The sequence below is a fragment of the Bos indicus x Bos taurus genome, chromosome 10, assembly GCF_003369695.1.
Source record: "Bos indicus x Bos taurus breed Angus x Brahman F1 hybrid chromosome 10, Bos_hybrid_MaternalHap_v2.0, whole genome shotgun sequence".
Taxonomy (NCBI): domain Eukaryota; kingdom Metazoa; phylum Chordata; class Mammalia; order Artiodactyla; family Bovidae; genus Bos; species Bos indicus x Bos taurus.
This window is the reverse complement of record NC_040085.1, coordinates 61,077,502-61,097,783: the sequence shown is the minus strand read 5'-3', so window position 1 is coordinate 61,097,783 and position 20,282 is coordinate 61,077,502. Positions and strand designations below refer to the sequence as shown.

Sequence of the window (20,282 nt, the reverse complement as noted above, 5' to 3'; positions counted from 1 at the left end):
TGGACTCTGGGTTGGAAACAGCCACCTCTGACAACTAAAATTCACAGGTGGTTTGAGAAACACTGAGCGAGGCCATCCTAGAGTGGTAAAGCGAGGATCCAGAGGCAGAGATACCCAGGTGAAGGATTGTTTTCAAATTTTGTGAGCTGTGTGAGTGGAAGATAGAAAATGTGAGTGGAAGGGTGTCTGTGGGATGGGTGCCCAGCTTCCACGTGGCAGCGTGGCAGCTGGGAAGGGGGCCTGGACAGCTGGCGGGGTGGGGAGAGGCGGGTCACGCTGACCGCTCAGCTTCCCAGAGAAGGGTTAGGTTCTGGTTATAGATGCGCTTCTCCATACCCCCAGGCCCTCCCCTCAGCCTCTGGGGACAAGAGGTTCTTGGGCTGATCAGGAGTCAGGGCCACAGATAGATGCAGTGTCTGTTCAAGGGACCAGACCAAGGTACTTTGACAGAAGCCTGGATCCTTCTTGCACTCCCCTTACTGAGCTCTCATTAGCATGGGGAGTGTGAGCGGACTGTACCTATCTGTGCTCCTTCTGGATTCCTGGCTTAAACACACTGCAGCCCCTTCCAAGCCAGCCCCCTAAATAGGAACACCTATTTAATAAATACCCCTTTAATAAATGCAATTAAATGTCTTCTTGGGAGGGGCTGTTAGGGGAGCCCTGAAAACTTTACTATTTAAGTAACCGTTTCTCCAGGATTCCCTTACAAAGACCACGAACAAAGAGCTACAGCTTTACCGATAAAAACTGCTAACCCACCCGTTTCGCATACTGTGCTGAGCCCTTTATGGTTCCTCCAGTCTCACAACTCTCATATCTCCCTTCATTCCACGTATTTCACAAGCGAGGCTCAGCTTTTCTCTTGTATGCTATCCTTTCCCCTTCAGAGTACCCTGAGTCACACCCTGAGATACAGCTCATTTGGGTTATGGGAATTTAACTTTGGGAGGAATTTCATTGAACATCTCAGCTACAAGGCATTTCTCACATTTCCAGGGATCATTTTGGATTTTTCCACTCTCTTGAGCAGCTTGAGCCTGGTGAAAAGGGAGTCACCAGGTGGTCATTGTCATAATGTGAAGCTGTGGTTGCTTAGGTTTTGGTGGTAATAACGTCTGTAATCCTATGTTTTCCTTTGTCTTTACCTTTTTCTTTGGGACTAGGTTTCTAACTACATAAACCTTGAGTATCGTGGTTCCAAACCCAAGGCTCAGAGAGGTTAAGTAGCTTGCTCAAGATCACACAGCCAGAGAATATATATAAATACATGTGGGTTATATATTAGTAAGGGAGGAAGTCTTCTGTTTGACATTATTAACATTCCTGTTTTCTTCCTATTCCTCCCAGAGGAATACACATTCACTTTTTAAAAAAAATTTACTTATTTGGCTGTGCAAGGTCTTAGTTGCAGCATGTGGGATCTAGTTCCCTGAGCAGGGATCAAAACTGGGCCCCATGCATTGGAAGCTCAGTCTTAACCACTGGACCACCAGGGAAGTTCCCATACACGTTCACTTTTAAGTAAAGATAGAGGATCCTGATGCTGGCAAAGACTGAAGGAGAAGGAGAAGCAGATGACAGAGGATGAGATGGTTGGATGGCATCACCAACTCAATGGACATGAGTTTGAGCAAGCTCCAGGAGTTGGTGATGGACAGGGAAGCCTAGGGTGCTGCAATCCATGGGGTTGCAGAGTTGGACACGACTGACTGACTGAATTGAACTGAGAGGAATTATAAAAAAATAAAACTCACTTTGCTGGAGCCAGAATTCAAACCCAGGTTTGTCTCTCCAACCATATGCTTAACTGACTCATTATTTAGAACTTATATTAATATACATCATACTGGAAGGATTAAAATGAGATTCAAGCCACGTGTAGTTAAAAACCTCAGGTCTCCAAGGAAGCTATTGTTTATGCTGTGGTTAAGGGGTAAAATGTGATTTCAAAGGCATTGAGGGTGGAGAGCAAGCTATAAAGAATACCACCTGCAAGGTTTGAGTTTTTATTTAGAAACACACCCCTAAGACAGGTGATACATTTTTTGGTTACTCTGGGCACAGATTAAGCTGCATAAATGTTTAACACCTCTTTCCCTACCTTTTTGTTAAAAAACAAAACAAAACGTAGCTCATAGTTGGAAGATACAGCTTTCACAGAATGGTCAGGTGGGAATAGTTTACAGGATTTCAGGCTTATTCTTCCTGGCTGGCTTATTCAGTTCTTATTTTATAATCAATTGTATTGACAAAAAGGAAAAAAAGACACACACCAGTGTTACAAAACCTTGTATTAATCATTTCCCTTCACTTTCAATATAACGTTGATATGAAATATAGCCATGATTCTTAGTTACATGGGAGGAAATGAGTAATAAATACATTGTAGCAAGTTTAAACCACAAGGGTGTTTCACTGGTAACAACATTTGAAAACTGTACACTTGCAAAGAACAGCATCTTCAAACATTAGTATATCTGTATATCAGTAAAGCTTTTACATGTAACAAACATGCTATTTCCATATATGACAAATTTAAAAAATATGCATTGCTTGGCAACATGAACTAGGCAAAAATAGTTCTTTGTTCACTAACTTTATACAGGAAAACAGGACGAAAGGCATGCATGTACAATAGGGATGCCTGCACGGGGCATGCAACAAAAGAAAGCTTTTTAAAAGTCAGCTTACATTAGGCATAAATACATGAGGGTTATATATTAATAAGGGAGGAAGTCTTCTGTTTGACATTATTAACATTCCTGTTTTCTTCCTATTCCTCCCAGAGGAATACACATTCACCTTTAAGTAAAGATAAAGGAATTACAAAAAAAAAAAAAAAAAAACAATAATAAAACTCACTTTGCAAACATCTCTGATGACTTGTAAAACAAACAAAAAAAAATCAACATTAGTGTTATCACAGCCCTATGTGCAAATTTCCCCTCCACAGGGCCTTCTTGTATCAGGCACACCCGAATGCCTTGGTTAGGCTGCGTTCCTGCACCAGGGTTGGGGCCGCCTGCCAAGACATTTCCAGAGGACCAATGTGATGGGGGCTGCCTCTCCCCTCTCACTGCCCTTCTGGTTGTGCACCTACATCTTCAACCCGGCTCAGCCCCCAGCCCAGGCTCTTGGGAAGATCCCAGTTCCGAGGGGGAGTGAACATCTACACTGGCAGTAGCTGAGAGAGGGGCAGAAGAACAGAAGACCCAGAGAAGCTCCCATTCCGCAAAAGGCAGCCGACGACACCTCAAAAGAAAACCTTGTTTCCCTCAGTGTCTCTTCAAAGGAATGGGAGAGGGGGCCCAGCTGTAGCTCTACTCCTGAGTACCAGAAACGGACTGTTAGTACACAGGATTGGAGAGCTTGGTGCAGACAGCCGCCCTCTGCAGGCAGACCCAGCAGCATCTATTTTGCTTGCTGGCCCTTGGTTTAACAAAGTGAAACTCAAAAAGCATGTGGAAAACAAAACAAAACATATCAGCAGCAATGTTTCATTTCTTGTACACAACTCATGTGTGTCTTCCTACTGTTTCTGGTAAGAAACCACTATGAATAAAAAGCACCAATAAAACATCATACATGATAACAATATCGCAGAATACCACTGTCCCTGGGACAGTGTAGAGATGTCAGCTACACACTGCTTAAATCAGAACGAGGGGAGAAAAAAACCCATGTAGTGAAATAGATTCTACTCTGAGATTTTTAATGTTTACTATTTACTTAATATAAAACAGTTGCATTTGGGGGTCAATGGGTAAATACAAAAAAAGGCACTGCCGCTTTATTACTAAATATCTGACTTCACAGCCTTATGCATGCAACCATTTGATTTTTTTTTTTTTATAAATAAAGTTCTTTTGCTTTAGGATTTTTAGATTGAGCTGTATACCTGCAGTCAACACAGGACTCAAAACAAGGTGGGGACAGGCTCCTAAAATTTATCAGAACGCTCAACTTAAAAAAATTAAAACACTAAGAGCAAAACACAACTAAGTAGATAAATCTATACACAGTCAATGAAAAATAAGCTTTTCTTTTAAAAAAAGAATTATGTTGTTATTAATAACAGACTTTATCATGGTTACCAGCCATAGCAAGTTAATAAGTAACATATCCAAAATAATATCTCTAATAATCAGATAACCATTGTTTCTATATTCAGTGAAGGAATAAATAGAAATTCAGATTTGCAAATGCTTTAAGGTCTTCTTCCTTTTAAAGGATTCATGCTAATGTGATTGTGTTCACAATCTGTTTTCTGAACAACCCAAGTCTTTATGGATACATGTGTTTTGCAGCAGATTTGAATGCTTTCTCACTTCTCCATGAGATGTGTTAATACCCCTGCTTCTTCTTCTATTAACGTTCTCAGCATCCAAAATCACCTTCGCAAACCGTCTGGTCTTGCCTTTGGCCTTCAACATCTTTGACCTGTTCTTCCCGGCTCACACATGATCGTCCATCCCAACACATTCCCCAAGTAACCCTAAGCTTGCTTAGAAAAGGGATGTGGAGGATGAATGTTAATGGCACTTGGTTAAAAAAAAAAAAAAAATCAACTACACAATGCCGCCTCTTTCTGCACATGAATTTGTATCTTTAGAACATAGTCGTCACCCAAGGAGATCTCTTTTTTTCCTAATGCAATGCAGGATGTTGTGGATTCAAGCCTTCTTTGCTCACTAAAGGCTCTCTGTGGCTAAGATGTTCCCACATTTTAGATCTTAAAAGGATTTCACAAGCCTCACAACATCCAAGGTTGGGTTGGGTGTACATTTTTAATCTGGAAGGTAGAAGAAAGCTGTTTGGATTTCATTAAGGCCTTGTAAATGTGTATTTACTTTATTAACTTATTTTTTAAAAAAATAACTCTAAGCAAATGCAGTGATTTTCATGGTCTGATCTCTTAAATTTCAACTCTGACTCTGCTAAAACAAACAAACAAACAAAAAAACGGTACCAGACTCACCCATTCAGTAAACAGGCCTCCTACCATCTCCCTGATCTTGCCTCTGGCCGAGCTGGCACACCATCATTTACACAACCCAATTTTCCAGCGCAGAGCACAGCTCCTCATGGATTTTCTCTAATACCCCCCATTGCATCAAATTCCGAAACATAAGTCTTTCTTGCCCTTAAGAAATAGAGCTATTACTTTGTGGTTGCATAGTTTGTTAATCTCTCACCATGCAAACAGTAGTTCTGTCTCCCTTCCGTGTAGGTAGATAAATCAGCCCACAACACAGCAACTCCCTGATGTCTGTAATAGAACCTTCATGTCCATCATGAAGTCGACCTTTCCCACATCGCCTTCCCCGGCTCACCTGCAACGTCTCCCCGAGGCTCTCTCTGCCACTTGCTGACTGACCATTTATACACTGTTGCTGGACCTTACTCCTCTCCTCCTTTTCCTCAGCGGTGGGTGCTCGAATCTAGGGGGGCTAGGCTCGGCTTCCTGCGAGCAATCCCCCGTAAGTGGTATTTTGAGCTTATCATCTGGATATTAAGGCCTCCTGCCAGGAAAAAATATCCATCCTTGCCTTTTCTCCTCCAGTGGAACTTGTACCCACCTGTGTGTGTGTGTGTGTGTGTGGCCAGGAGCTATAGGATGAAACCCTCTGGTAGGGTGGGGAGAAAGAGGTGTCTCTGGGTGAGAAGCAAATTCATCACAGAAAGGGCAGCAAGATTTTCTTTTCGACTCTCCAGGTGACTGCGCGCAATCCCGTAACAGATCACATGGTGGCGCCCTCCCCCGGCGTTCGGCTCCCTCCAACCACATCCTCAACTCCACCTACACGCTCCTCCCACCCACAGGTGGGAGACACCACTCAGGCCTACGTGACCGCATCCTTCTTCCCGAGAAGCAGAGCTTGGCAGCCATTTAAAAAGACAACCCTGCTGCTATTATAAAAATAGAGGAAAAAAATGAATCCCTATCAACAAATCCTTTACAAAAACCATACTATGAAGAAAAGTTCTATCCCAACTCTTTACACATTATGTACCCTTTAAAATTGTTATGTAAACAATACACAATCAAAGTTTATCTGAAATTTTGTTGGAGCGGATTTCTTCCTTACTGCCCCAGTTGCCATGTGGACTTCTTGCGGCTGGATTTCAAGCAGGGGCCTCAGGGAATCCAATCAGAGGAGACATAAAAGAGCGAGCCGCCGTCACTCGCGTTTTGGTCGCGGGCATCCATGCCTTCCTCCTGGGGTCTGGCTTCGAAGGTAGGCTTCTGAGAAGGCTCCCAAGACAGGGGCGTCTTCCTCCCTCCCGCATCTCTCATCTCCTTCCGAGCGGTGCCCTCCCCCTGAAACCCCCATTTCCATCCAGGAAGCCACTTGCATTCCCTCCACCTCCTCCCAGTCCTATGTTTCCCTTAGAGACCCCTCCCCATGCCCCACACCACGCCATCCCATGACAGAAACAAATGACAAAATAACCAATCCCAGGTCTACTGATATGTTTACAAGGACGACCTACGCTCTCACAAAATCAAAATGGGAGAGGGACCAGGGGGAAAAAAAAGGCTGCAAAGGATCTTGGAGGATTCTGTGCAACCCTGAAGATGGCTAACACTGGACCCGCAGCAGTCGATTTCACGGCCAGCGCGGTCACTCTCATCTTCAGCTTCTAGATTGTGGAGGTCCGGTCAACCCCGTCTGGGAGAGAAAGGAGGACACAATGGCCACAGGTGAGCAAAGCAATTCCGTTCATGCCCAACTCCAGCATCATGCATGTTGGACCTCCCAGTCTCTGAGGACAGATAAAGGTTAAATTCATCCACCTGTCCATTCGCTCATTCTTCACACACTCACCCACTCAAAATAGCTCTTTTTGCCAGGAGCAATACAGAGCCTGGGAACCAAGCTGGAAAGACCTAATCTTCACCCTTTAGTCCAAGTATATATATCCTGGATGGGACACAGACATGTAAATTGACAGAGACATATGAGGGATAGGGGCTCTGATGGAGTATGTACCAGACACAGCAGGAACACGGAGGAAGGAGTGTTTAAGTGGCCCTTGGAGGTCAAGAGTGGCTTCACAGAGAAAGATCTGGCCTGAGGTGGAGGTAATTCTGACCCATCACAACTGAGCAGACCAGGGGGATCTGTCTGACCCAAACTGATCCAGATCGATCCAGGTTCTCTGTCTCAATAATCTAATCTAAGGTAGAGACACTGGTGAGATTTTTTTTGCACCTGGAACTGAAAGATCCAATGGATATATGAGAGTGCTGAGGCCACCTGGTATATGTCATGTCTGGTTATAGAGAATCAGCGGAACGGATAAAGTGGGGAGCATGCCTGGCAGAGAGGAGAGGCCATGAGTGAGCAAGGCCACAGAGGGAGCCAATGGCTACCCGACTCCTTTTCATATGGGACTATGGGAGGGTCCTCAGAATCAGACCATAACAGTCTCATGTATTGTGAACAGGAGCTTGGACATAGGCAGCTGGGGATTTATAAATGGTAGAGTAGTAATCAGATTTGACTTCAGAATGGCTTCTCTGGCATGGCTGGTGGCGGGAGGATCAGTTAAGAGGTCCCTACAATGGTCCACGCTAGAGTTTCTCCAGTGAGCAGAAAGAGGCATGGATTAGTCATAGCAGGTAGAAATGATTAAGTTCAGTTGACCACTAACTGAAAGCTAGGATGGGATGCAGTATGCCTCCCTAGTTTTGCTGATGTCCACATGTCAGTAGATGTGTCCTGGTCTAAACCTCTGCATCATAAGCCCCGTCTAGCAGAGGTGCATCTATATGCAACAGGCAGAGCTCAGGTAGAGAGGGTGCGGCTGAGTGTTCAGGGAAAACTGCAGGACCTAAGTGATATGGAGGAGCCCTGAGCTCACTGCAGGGTCTTCTGACTTCCTCATGGGTGGTGCCAGAATTGCATCTTGCTATCAGGGACTTGGGAGGAGAAATGTTTCTTTAATTCATATTTTTAATGAGATGACTGTAGGTCCACACAAGAAACAGCACCCTTTTTCTGGGTTTGCCCCTAAGGTAACATTTTTCAAAATTATATTACCACCAAGATAGTGATGTTGATGTAATCTACCCAACTCACGGATTTCCCCAGTTTTACTTGTACTTTGTGTGTGTGTGTGTGTGTATTAAGTTCTATATGATTTTTTGAGAGATTTTAAACAAGGGAAGCAGATGGCCCTGTGAGCATCTGTACTTTAAGATGATCGATCCTAGAGGTCCCCAGGTGTGCACTAATCACCTCGCCCACCTTCTGTGCATATCAGTTCTTAGCCTCTTGAGTGCTGGCTCTGCAGTGGTAACTAGTAGTGGGAGAACAGTGAGTGTGTGTACGTGTGCACACACGTGTGTGGGTGAGGTAAGGGTGTAGAGGCCACTCCCTCATCTGTAGAAGTGCAGTGCACAATCTTGCTGGGCCTCACTCATCCACTCATTAATGCCAGCCTTTCCTGGTTGTCAAAGTAAAGCTCTGGAAACAAGGAAATCCCAACTAATCCAGCCTCAAGTTGCATTTTGATGGAGTTCTATCCCTGTACCTCACCCGCCAAGGGTGATGGTTGGTATTCAACTGCAGGGAAACAACCAATCGGTTAAGTGCAGACTCAGCATTCACAGTGGTGCAAGTCACGCACTGCACAACTCAAAGGGGCACCATTCACATGCAGTCATCATCGGTTTTATAATCATTATGGTGAACTTCAAACAAAAGATGGAACAGTGTCTTGAGGAAGTGGAGCCTTTTCCCGATTTGTACAATGTCTCCATATCCCCCACTGTAAGTGGGGTTTTAAGTCCTAAGAAGAAGTGAGGAGAGAAGGTGAGAAGGAATGACAAGGTGATCAGGTGATGCATGAACCGCAGAACATCAGAGGGTGGACCAGGCGTTCCTCCTAATGGTTTGATTCACTAAGGACTGCATTCTGCTGGACGGAGCCTCGTTTTTGAGGCCGTGGACATTCCTGCCCATATGACCCCTCTGCGGGAGGAGGACAATGGCCAGGTCTGGCACTGAGTCCTCCTGAATACCGGGGGCTACCAGTCGGAAGAAAGCCATATAGAGCCAGGTGAAAGCCTTAAAGACTCACAAATCAAGATGGCAAAGGCAACCCCCTCCCATCCCAGGCTTCCTCACAGCTTCTATCGGAGGAGCATGGCAGGGAAAAGAAGGGATGGGTAGAGAAGGCCAGAGAAAAGTAGCTTAGACCCACACTGAGAGAGCAGCAGTTATTGGAGGAGACAGGGAGCAGAGATGTCGTCATGAAAGGATGGGCCCAACAGCCTTAGAATAGCCATCCTGGGATGTGGTGTCCCAGAAACTTGGATACCTCTCTGCTCTTTCCATGAGATGCACGCAGAGGAGCATATTTTACTACTCTGCTTTCCTCTCCCTAGTCATCTGTCCTCCTGTAAGATGACTTCATTCACTGGCAGAAATTCTGTCCCCAGCAAGGTCATCTCCCCTGGCGCCTGGCAGGGGTCGGCCGGCAGGAAGGTGCTGTCAGAGGAGGAAGGCACACTGCCGCTGCACCTAACCAGGCCATCCTGAAGCTAATTTGCACCCACTGCTCAGGAAACTGCTTATAAGGCTCCCCCCAGAAAGGATTATTGAGAAAAAAACACAGCAATAAAAAGGCTTAGGAGATTAAACATTAGCAAAAACAAAACAAAACAAAAACCAGTTCACAGAGGTTCCCTGTAAAAATAAAAGAACAGGCTAAAAAATTAAGTCTTTTCAATGAAAACCTCCTTTTAAGAAGGAGTATTTGGCATTCTTGCTACTAATGATGACGATGTTAGTACTTAGCAGATTGATGAGAGCTTCTGAGGTGCCAATTATTTGAGCTCTATCAAGCCCTGGGGGAGTGGCCAGTTCTTGCTGACTCCCACAGGCAACGTAGGACTGAGCAGAGTCCCCCCTACGCCGGCCCCAGTCAGGTGTCAGGTGAGAGGGCACCTGGGTGCCTGCGATGGGGCCGAGTTTGGCCTGAAGTCTCAGGTCTGGAGGCCTTCCCTTTAGGACAAAATTGAGATATAATTTTCTTACCACACATTTCACCCTTTGCAAGCATACAGTTCAGTGGTTTTGAGGAGAGCTGTGCGACCATCACCACCATCTAATTCCAGAATTAGAGTTTTCCTAAAGAAATCTGGGACCTGTCAGCAGCCATTCTCCATTCCCACCTCCCTCCAAACCCTGGCAGCCACTGATCTACTTTCGGTCTCTGTAGGTTTGCCTACTCTGAACACTTTGCATAAAGTGAATCATACGCTGTGTGGCCTTTGTATCTGGCTTTTTCACTGATTAGCATAACGCTGTGCCGGTTCAGCCATGGAACAGCACTTCATGCGTCAAGGCTGAATGACACTCCTGTGTGTGGCTACGGTGAATCTTGTCCATCCATGTTCATCTGCGGATGGACCTCTGGGTTGTGTCCCATCACGCCTCAGGGGCTGTCAGAATGTTGACCAGTCTCCCTGGTTACCTGGAGAACAGGAGCTGGTGGCACCTCCCCCAGAGGTACCAGGAGTGAACCAGTGAGGCGGCAGAGCTTCTAGGATCTGAACTGAATGGCCAAGGGAGAGTGTGGTGCTTGCCAGTGGGGTTCCCTGGAACCCCCGGAGGGAGGGGTCACAGAGGGAGCCGTGTACCCCACCATCCATCTGGTCAGAAGCCCTGGGAGGCCTTCAGCTAGCTCCCTTCTGGTTCTGAGCAGAGGCTCTCTCCGGGCTTCGGAGAGTCTTGCACAGGTGAGATCAGGAGGGTGCAGTCCTAGTCTGTACTCTGCTCCACACAGAGCATTTATCTGCCTCATATTTGGTCTCAGGATAAGACTGCGTTTGCAGAGACTAAAAGTCTAAACACCCCTGGTCAGGAGGACAAAGCTCTCTGGAGCAGTGGCCGACGACAGCCTTTCTCTGCACCGCTGCCAGCTGGCACACGGCATGGCTCTTCGTGTGCCCATCTCGGGGGTGGGTGAGCAGTCCAGCCTGGAGAGGGCTGTCGGGAAGGGTCACAGGAGGCCTCTCTGGATTGCCGTGACTCACAGCCTCCCCGGAGGTTGGCAGGAAGGGGCGGACATCTCTCCTCTGCCTGCCAAACAGCCCCGGGGCTGGCAGCGAGTCCAGCCAGAGAAAGGCACCCGTTTAGTACCAGGAGGGCACTGAAGGCCTCCAGGGCTGCTGTAATGACGCAGGGCTGCAGGCCAAACTCATGGTGGGATGGCCCAGCCGCCTCTGGGAGCTCCTCTGGGGCTACAGCCCCGCACAGCATGGACGCATCCAACTAGACTGTCCCTGTCAGACCGAGAAGGACGCCTCCGGGCCCTGGGCGTCGTGGAAGCCATTTGGAACAGGGAGGTATAAAAACAGGCAGGGATTTTGGTTTCAGAAATTCTATTTTTAGAGCACGTTGGGATATGCTTGGACCAGACTGGGGGATCTAGTGCCGAGAAGGAAAGAATCCAATGCTGTGGGGGGATGTTTCCACTAAAAGCCACGTCTTGTGTTCCTGACTCCTCCAGTGCCCGCATTTGGCTGGGACAACCACGGGGCTGGGACTCCAGTGTGCCCTGGGGGGTGGGGCCTCTGGGGAAAGAGGAACAGCGTGCTCTCCAGGGCCCTGAGTCACCCCCAGAGGAGGAGCAGGAGCAGGGTGCTGGGGCTCGCTGCGCGTGGCGTCGTGTGCTGTGGATGGTGTGGCTTGACAAGGGTCCAACAGCCCCCCATGGCCTCTCTCCCCCTGTCCCCTGCCTCCCCCGCCCTGTATCCTCATGCCCAGTGGTTCTCCCAGGTGTGCCATGCCATGCCAGGAGGACGCGCTCACCTCCCAGGGCGTGCTCGGTCATACTGAGGCACAAGGACTCCAGCCTGTTGTTGATGTCAGGTTCAGTCACCGGAAGCTGGAATTCTGCAGGGGACAAAGGGTTACATTGGTGACAGGGGCTCTGACAACAAGGAGAAAGTATGCACAGTGCCGCTGGCTCCACCTTCAGGGTGAGGGTTTGGTGAGACTCCCTGCAAGGACTTGGGGGGACTTCCAGGGCTGCCTCCCTGCATGGACTTGGGGGGACTGCCAAGATTGCCATGGAGAGTGTGCTGCACTTGGGTTCAACTGACCTCTCAGTCTGTTAGACACCCTGAGCCCACTGCAGCTGGATGAAAACCAGTGGCTAAATATAGCTGTCACAGTCACAGTCTGCCAGCCTCTGCTCAGACCCCTCCAGCAGCTTCTCACTGGGGTAAAAGCCAAGCCCTTCCTACAGCCTGCAAGGCCCTGCAGACCTGGCCCTTGTCACCTCCCTGCCTTCATACATCATCCCCTTCCTTCACTCCCTCCTCCCAGACCCTCTTCTACCCCAGGGCCTTTGCACTGCTATTTCCTTTGCCCAGAATGCTGGTCCCCTGAAGATCCCATAGCTCACTCTCTGCCTGTTGTCACGTCTCTGGCTCTACTGTCTCCTTGGAAAGGACTTTCTGTTCATTGCAGTGAACAGAATTTTTCCACCCCATCCTTTTGCTCCATTTTTTCTTCGTCACCGTCACCGACACCTGACATATTATGTGTGTATTTGTGGCCTCCTCCCAGCTGAGTGTTTGCTTCACTGGAGCGGGACCTGGCTCAGCTCCCTGTGCCCAGAACTGGGCCTGGTGCATTTCTGCTTCATTATGAAGCACAGGAAAGGAAAACCATAGCTTGGTGGGAACCTCTTCTGAGTCCAACACTCTGCTGGGTGTCCAGTTCTCAAGTGGGCCTCCCAGAGGCTAAGTGACATATCAAGGCTAGCCGCCTGACACTGGCTGGGACAGGAACCCACAGGGGTCTGACTCCAGAGCCAGTGTTCTCCCGCACACCACACGTCTGCCAGTGCTTGTCAATGCTCTTGGTCTCCAAGCACTTTGAAGCAAGCGTTTCCGCTGCCCAGGACAACATTGTGCATCCTAACCACAGAGCCAGCTCTATCATCTGGACCCTCTTCACCCCTCCAGGCTCTGGACTCTCCTGCTCCGAGGGAGGGGCAGCCCAGGTACCTCCTCTGTCCTGCTGGGGCTCATCACCAGCACTGCCCCCATCGTCCCCACCTTGCGGAGGTCTTGAACATCCTTGACTAGTTTGGAAGCACCTTGCAGACACTTCCACCATTGTCATTATGATGCTCACAGATTTCTCTGACTCTACCACGATACCCAGCCATGGCCTTCTGCACACCTTATACATGTCTACTGAGTGATGAAAAAGATGGAGCAAGAAATAGAAGGAAACTGACAGCTATTGTGAAACTCAGACAAAATTGTGAAATTCCATGGGGAAGGGCAGAAAAACCCCCGCCGTGGGATGTGTTCTGAGTGCCTGGGAAGTGTCAGCATGCTGCTGCCTTCCCGTGTGACCCTGAGAAGTTGTTCCCTTCCTTTGGGCCTAGGCTCTTCTGCCTGTAAAGTGGGGAAAGAATCCTGAGGCCCCGACTGCAGGCCTCTTCCTGGGTTCTAAGAATCTCCACTAGGGGGCGCTTGGGGCCAGAGCAGGAGAAGGAATGAAAAATGAGGTTGGTGGTTTGGTGGGAGAGGAAGTTGAAACCAATGGCTAAACCAAAGTATTTGTTTTCCTGGATGAGCTATACATTTAGGTCTCCTCTGCGATCTATGTTCCCCATTACCAGCTAATTCAGAGGCAGATGTTGTTTCTGTTATTTAAAATTCTCAACGAGAAGGTTGGCAAAATGGATCACTGGAGAGCAGATAGAGTTCTTTCTGACATGAGTTCCAGCATCCATGGGTTTGAAAGACAGCTCTGCCAATTCATGAGCAAACAGAGGATGGCTGGGCTTCCAGGGAAGCTGGGAGCCATGGAGAACGGGTCTCCCTGGCCCCACCCACCCCTGCTCTCAGAGTAGGGTTGGGGCAATTAGACAATCCAGGGAAGAGTATTTTAGTATTTTCATCCATTCATGTGAAAATCATATGCATGCAAAAATTAGCAGCCTTCAGGGTGTGAAATCTATAAAATAGAAACACAATTATATATATAGCCAGTTAGCAAATAGATTAAAAAAAAAAACCCTTAGCAATTATAGCCATCCATATGCTCATTGTAAAATTAAGTTTACTCTCTAGCACTCCCCTTTAAACAAACACTGTGGAGAGATTTGGATAAATAAAGATGCTCGACATTTGGAGAGAAGTGTTTCAGCTGCAGGATTTCTTGCCAACACGCAGCAAAATGCCATTTTCCAAGCCTTGGATTGCGTGTTCCAAAAACAAGGGGCTGAGAAATGTGGGGCTCTCTGCTCCAGAATCTCCAAACCTTCGTGGCTGCTCTTTTAGGTTGAAAGTTGGCATGCTTGCATTTAATCCTCCAGATCTTCCTTCGGGGACATGGGCAGAGTCATGACCCCCACCAATCTTGAAGTGGCTCTGAAAAATTCTAAGTCTTGGGAGAAGCCTGTATGTTCGCACAACAGAGTTTCCTAAGTGTGACTTTTTAATTGTGTACTTGATAAAAACAGATCCGAGGCACCTCCCCGCATATATGAGACAGAGGGAGACCAGCCGGATGAAAAGCAGCTTCTATCTCAGGCTGGAAGCCCTCAGCCATGATTGGCTTAGTGGGCAGCACTCTCAAAGCCCTGGCTAAGTATCTGGGCAACTCCTGCCCACAGATCCACATGAACTACAGGCCAAATCTTGTCCTGGTTCCTGCTCACCCTAGGGGCTCATCATGTTTATCCCGGCCCCCACAGCAGCAAGGGATCAGACAGATGTAGTTTTGAGTCTTCAGGAGGACAAACAGACTCGGAGCCCTCTGTGTTACTGCCCTAGCAGGCCTGCTTCCTTAGCTCAGATGGCATCTCTGAGAATGAGAGATTCTTCCCCTCTCCACCAGACCATTCCAGGATGTGTATTTGTGTACACATTAGGGTGTGTATTTGAGGACCCCCAGTTCTAGGATGCCCAGAGTCGAGGCTGAAGGGGGACTTTTAACTTTGCCTTTTTAGAAGTCCTACAAAAACATGGACTGCTGCTCAGGCCCAGGGTCAGAAGACTCTGGAAGCAGCGCCCAACCTGAGCAAGGTGCTGCTGCAGGTCCCCCAGGGATCTCCACATGGCTCCTCTTTGACAGAAGCAGCCGTGGCAGCTGAGGTTCACGACTGTGGCACCCGACATGCCCTTCTGCTGCGCTCTCTGAGTCCCTGAGGCTGAGGTAAAGAGGCCAGTGTCTTCAGGACTTTAAGAAACAGGTCGGGGCACTCTTGGAGAAACCTTGAGAATCTCACTTTGCCAACTACAGCTGGAGCCACTCTGCCGAGTAACCAGGAGGGCTGCGAGTCTAGTAAAGTGAGGAGCGGCACTGCTCGAAGTCGAGAAGTCAAGAAAGTCAGTCTGTCGAGGAGGGACAGAGAATACAGAAGTGGGAGCTGGCTGACTGTGATGAAAGGAGTAAGGAAGATGAAGGCAAGGTGGGAACAAAGAAGAAAAGGGGAGAGAGGTGCTGAAAGGAAAAGAGAACCCCACGCCTGCTCGGGTGGTGGAGAAACACGGGTACCAGCTGCATCCCGAGTCTGCTGTGGAGAATGCAGCGCTTCTCTGGGGCTTCACTCAGAGACCTGTGGAACTAAGCACAGGGGAAATCCTCCAGGACCCATGCTTTCATGAAAACTGACGAGGAGAACATGGTGCCAGATGTTATTGCCTCATCTCACCCTGATTGGTCTTTCTGAATGTGGCTGTCAGACGCGGGGGGCACGGACCCCGCTGGGGTCTTGGTGGTGACAGCGATGCACCTGACAGCCTCCCCGCCCATCATCTGCCCACCCTGAGCCGGGCTCACTGGAAGGGGAGGAGCCAGCGTGGATCAGGTGCTTCAGGCAGGTCCCCGTTCGGGCCTCTGTCTCTGCGGGGCAGCGCCTTCTGTCCTCTGTGGAGCTAGTATAGCGATGAATCTCTGTCTTTCCTGGGTCTCACGAAAGGCAGTTCTCTGGAAGGAACCTGGAGCTCATTCACACTAACAAGGAAAGGGAGGATGACAGCTCTGTGCACTGTGCTCCCGGGTATTCTAATGGCAGGATTTCAGTCGTGAGCTGCTGCACAAGGAGGCTTGTGATGGAGAGCAGGTAACCTCACGTCGTGCAATGCCACCATGTAAGGCAGTGCCTCACATCTGGGCAGTCTAGTGCCAAAGGTCGTCTGCACGTGGCTTTGAGCAGGAGAAGGACGAGGTGCTCGGTGAGGCCGCTCAGTCTACCCTTCTGGTGCTTCTCCTCAGCTTCTGGACCCCCTGCCCCATCCTGTCAGGCTCTCCAGGCGGTGAAGAGCCTCCATGGTCTCCTAGTGTCACACCCAAGTTCCTCGGAGATACTGTCTGATCCCAAGAGTGGTAGAGCCCTGGTCAGCAGGATCTGCTCCCAAGATATGATGTCATTTCTGTGAGCAGTTTCCAAACTATTTTTCCAGTTGGGAAAACACCCTGCCTCTGGGAGGAACATGACCCCTCTTGGCCAGGCACCATGTTGGTTGTGAGCTCGTCACCCTTCTAGTGATAGTATCAGCCCTCACTCTGAGGGGGACCAGCTTCATCTTTCTTACTCATCCCAGAGGCCAGCAAGGGGCCATGATTATTGATGGCTCTCCTGGCCTGTCCTGGGAAACATTTCAAGTCTGTCCACAGCAGAGTGAAGTGAAGAATCACCTCTACCCTGGCCTCCAAGGGGTCCACAGATTCCGTAGATCCAGGAAAGAAGGAAGCGTCCTGAAGATTCAAGCAAGGTGACTCATGAGTTGTCATACAATATTGAGGCTGGTTCCAGACCCCAGCCTTTTTTTATTCTTTGGAGACATTCCATCATCTTGATGGGATTAAGTTCACAGAATCAAAACTTCCTTGGAATGCACTGTAGTCTTTAAGATTTGCCCAGATGGTTCAAAATGAGTGCTGTGAAGACATCCAATGGCCAGGATGCAATTAGTACGTTGGAAGGCAGCACAGTTTTCTCAGTAATTTTGGGCTGGTCACACATCTCCGGTCCATCATGCATTCACTAGCAGTACTGCTTGTGTACAGACGGAAGCTTTCTGCCTTCCTGATATGATGCCTGTGGTCTAGTCCCAGCCCCTGACCGCCAGGTCCTAGATGCAAAGGCTGAGGAGGAACATTCTGTGCCCACGGAGGAGGGAAATTTCTGCAGCCTCCTTTCCTTTCACGGCAGTGCCCTGCCTCACCCTTCGCTGTCATGTCTCAGGAAGAGCCACCTCACATGGGCCAAGGGTGCTGGGCAGGACTTAGGAGTGGCTCCTGCTGCTGCTGCTGTTGCTGTGCTCAGTTGAATCCATGAACTGTAGCTCACCAGGCTCCTCTGTCCATGGGATTTTCCAGGCAAGAATACTGGAGCGGGGTTGCCATTTCCTGCTTCAAGGGATCTTCCTGACCCAGGGATTGAAGCCGTGTCTCCTGCGTCTCTTGCACTGGCAGGCAGGTTCTTTATTGCTGCACCACTTTTATTTACAATCAGGAAATATGCAGCAGCCCTGTCCTCATGCCATGGTTACTAGAAATGCTGTGGTTCATCAGGGCCTTGCTGGAAGTGGGTTTGTCATGCTTTGGGGAGAGGCTGATAAAAACAACAACAATAACCCAAGGGTTCCAGAGCTCTGAGTCCAGCAGCATGTAAACACCATTACTGAGAGACGTGCAGGGAACTACCAGGAAAACTGAAATCAATTATTAAGTGCTGCCTCTGGGAGGTGGGACTGTGGGCTGGGAAGGGAGGTCGGGGGATAGTCACTTTCTCTTACAAGCCGTTCGGTAGTGTTTGCTTCTTTAACTAAGGGAACAAGAGGCTTCATGGGAAGAGGGTGGAAACGATCTTAGGGTCATAGCTGACCTGAGCATAAGCCAACTGTTCAGCACTGCTGTGTAACAGAGAGGGGAAGCAAAGTGCAAATGAAAGATTCGTATCAACAGACCCAAATGGTTCTTCTCCCAGAGACGGCCCATCTCTTCCCAGTGGGCTTGGTCTGCCCAATTAAGATGAGGGACAAACAGGATGATGGAGGACTTGGAAGAGAGCCACAAAGAGGGAAAAAAAGGTAGGAAAGAATGTAAAAGGCTACAAATGTGTCAGGATTAGAGGAGAGTCGTTGGTTATGCCAGGGTAGCTGGGCTGCAGTCCTGGGGGTGAGGTCAGGGTGAGCTATTCATTCAAGGTGAAAGATCTTGTGCCCAAGATGTCTTCAGATTTTGTGACCTGGGTGGGCATGGAAGCTTCTTGGAGGTGAACTTCAGGAAGCACAGGGTGAAGAGATGGAAAGAGGAGAGTGGAGTTGCAAGTAGAGGGAGCTAAGAGAGCCAAACTGCAAGGATACCAAGTCCCACAACGAGTTCCGCAGTGGCTTGGTGGTGGGCTCAGGCTGAATGAAGTAGCAGTGTGTATCCCAAGGGAGCTGGAAAGGCTGCAGCTGATGGTGGGACCAGAGTCTCCAGAGTCTCACTTTGTCTCCAAAGTCTCTTTTACTGGGAGTAAATTATACATAATTCTACATGAAAGCAGAGGCTGGGACTAAATGACCTGGGATCAGGCCTTCACAGCCCCCAAATTCTATCAAGTATTTTCTTCCTGGGAAGAAAAATATCAAGTATCAACAGGAAGAAAAGGAGCTTTAAAACAAAGGTGTGCAAATAGGTAGAGTTCTAGAAGTCAAGAAGCAACTTTAAATCAGCATCTGGAGCATGCCGACGTCCTTCTCTTTCCTGACATTATCTTGTGCCTTGGTGGCTTCCTGCCACTGGCACCTCCCCACCCCTTGGTGGCCTCACCTCCTTCCCTCCAGCCTGCCCACTCTTCATTCCTCTATGCTCATCCCGGCCTGTCCCCCTGCTCAAAAGCTCTTATCAATTCCCCACTGAGAGCAGCTGGGATCCAAGCTTCTTGGCCTTGGGTTCAGGGTCCCACCATCAGCTGCAGCCTTTCCAGCTCCCTTGGGATACACACTGCTACTTCATTCAGCCTGAGCCCGCCACCAAGCCACTGTGGAACTCGTTGTAGGACTTGGTAACCTTGCAGTTTGGCTCTCTTCGCTCCTTCTACTTGCAACTCCACCCTCCTCTCTCCATCTCTTCACCCTCTGCTCCCTGAAGTTCACCTCCAAGAAGCTTCCATGCCCAGGTCACAGTGACATTTCCCCTCAAACTCCTGTAAGACATTGTACAGAGTGCATCTACCAGAAAGGGCGAGGATCTTCTTCCAGGCACAAATCATGCAATAATCGCTTGTGGGGCTTTGTATTACTCATGAAGTGTAAGAAGTCAACTATCTGCACAGGGAAAGGTGCAGGCACCTGAATGTAATTCTGGCAACTCCGTTTGAGGAGGCAGGGTCAAAGATGAAATTGACAAGAGGCGCACCAGGCTGCTCTTTAACCAAGTAAAGGGAAGATGAATGGACCAGCAATCATGTGTGCAAAGCACTCCCAAACCAGGGGTGGGTCTCTCAGCATCAACACCATGGAGTTTTCTCTTTCTCTGTCTATCTACTCATCCCCCTATGTACATACACACCAACCACATACACACACACACACACACACACACACACACACACACTGTACATGGAACCCCTCCCAACTTCCCCTGGAAGCCCTCCAGTGATGTCTCTCGGTTAATCAATCTAGAAATATGACTAGGATCCAAAATACCCCCGTGTCAGATCACAACCAACTCTGGGGCTCCATGTGCTGGCTCCCAGCCAATAGGCTGCTATTCATGCTGGCAAGGCATGGTTTAAAAAAGGAAAGGCTTCTATAAGCTCAAAAGAATGCAAGGTGGCAGTCGAGGCTAAGCACTTTCCGCTTGAGTTCACTGGGGCATCTATTTTGGTGACCTGGCCTCCCCGACAGGACAACGAGGGATGGAGGGCTGGGCCCTACCTGGCTGCTGGAACATCAGCATATTCTGTGGTGAAGTGTGCACAGGCAGTGAGCGGGTCCTTTGGACAGAGCTGTGGGTGCGGCTTGGCATGCTATTGCTGCCCCCGGGGTTGGCGAACCAGAGGTTCTAGGGAAAAACACAGAAGCAGAACCCATTAGTCCAGACACCTGGGGGTAGGGATGACAGCAGGCCATCAGCCAGAATCCAGGAGGCAGATACCCTGGGAGAACTCTCTGCTAACTTCTGGGAAAGGGCTCCTAGGCCAGCGCGATCTGTCTGCTTATTTAGAGAGAGGGGCTTTAGATTCCATTCATTTTATTCAACACTACCCCTCAGCCCCAGGCTCTTCTCTAAACCTCA

The 20,282-nt window shown here is 48.8% G+C and overlaps 1 protein-coding gene across 2 annotated transcripts in view; it reads right to left on the bottom strand.

Moving 5' to 3' along the window:
* Positions 1-1,996: 1,996 nt before the first annotated feature.
* SAMD4A (sterile alpha motif domain containing 4A) overlaps positions 1,997-20,282 on the bottom strand; it is a 227,052-nt gene continuing 208,766 nt past the window's right edge. For both annotated transcript variants that reach the window (XM_027554161.1, XM_027554160.1), the window contains 3 exons: positions 19,922-20,048; positions 11,832-11,915; positions 1,997-6,677 (listed from right to left, as the gene is read on the bottom strand). In XM_027554161.1, the coding sequence (XP_027409962.1) occupies positions 6,649-6,677; positions 11,832-11,915; positions 19,922-20,048 (240 nt within the window). In that variant the 3' untranslated portion in view covers positions 1,997-6,648. The remainder of the gene's footprint in view (positions 6,678-11,831; positions 11,916-19,921; positions 20,049-20,282) is intronic.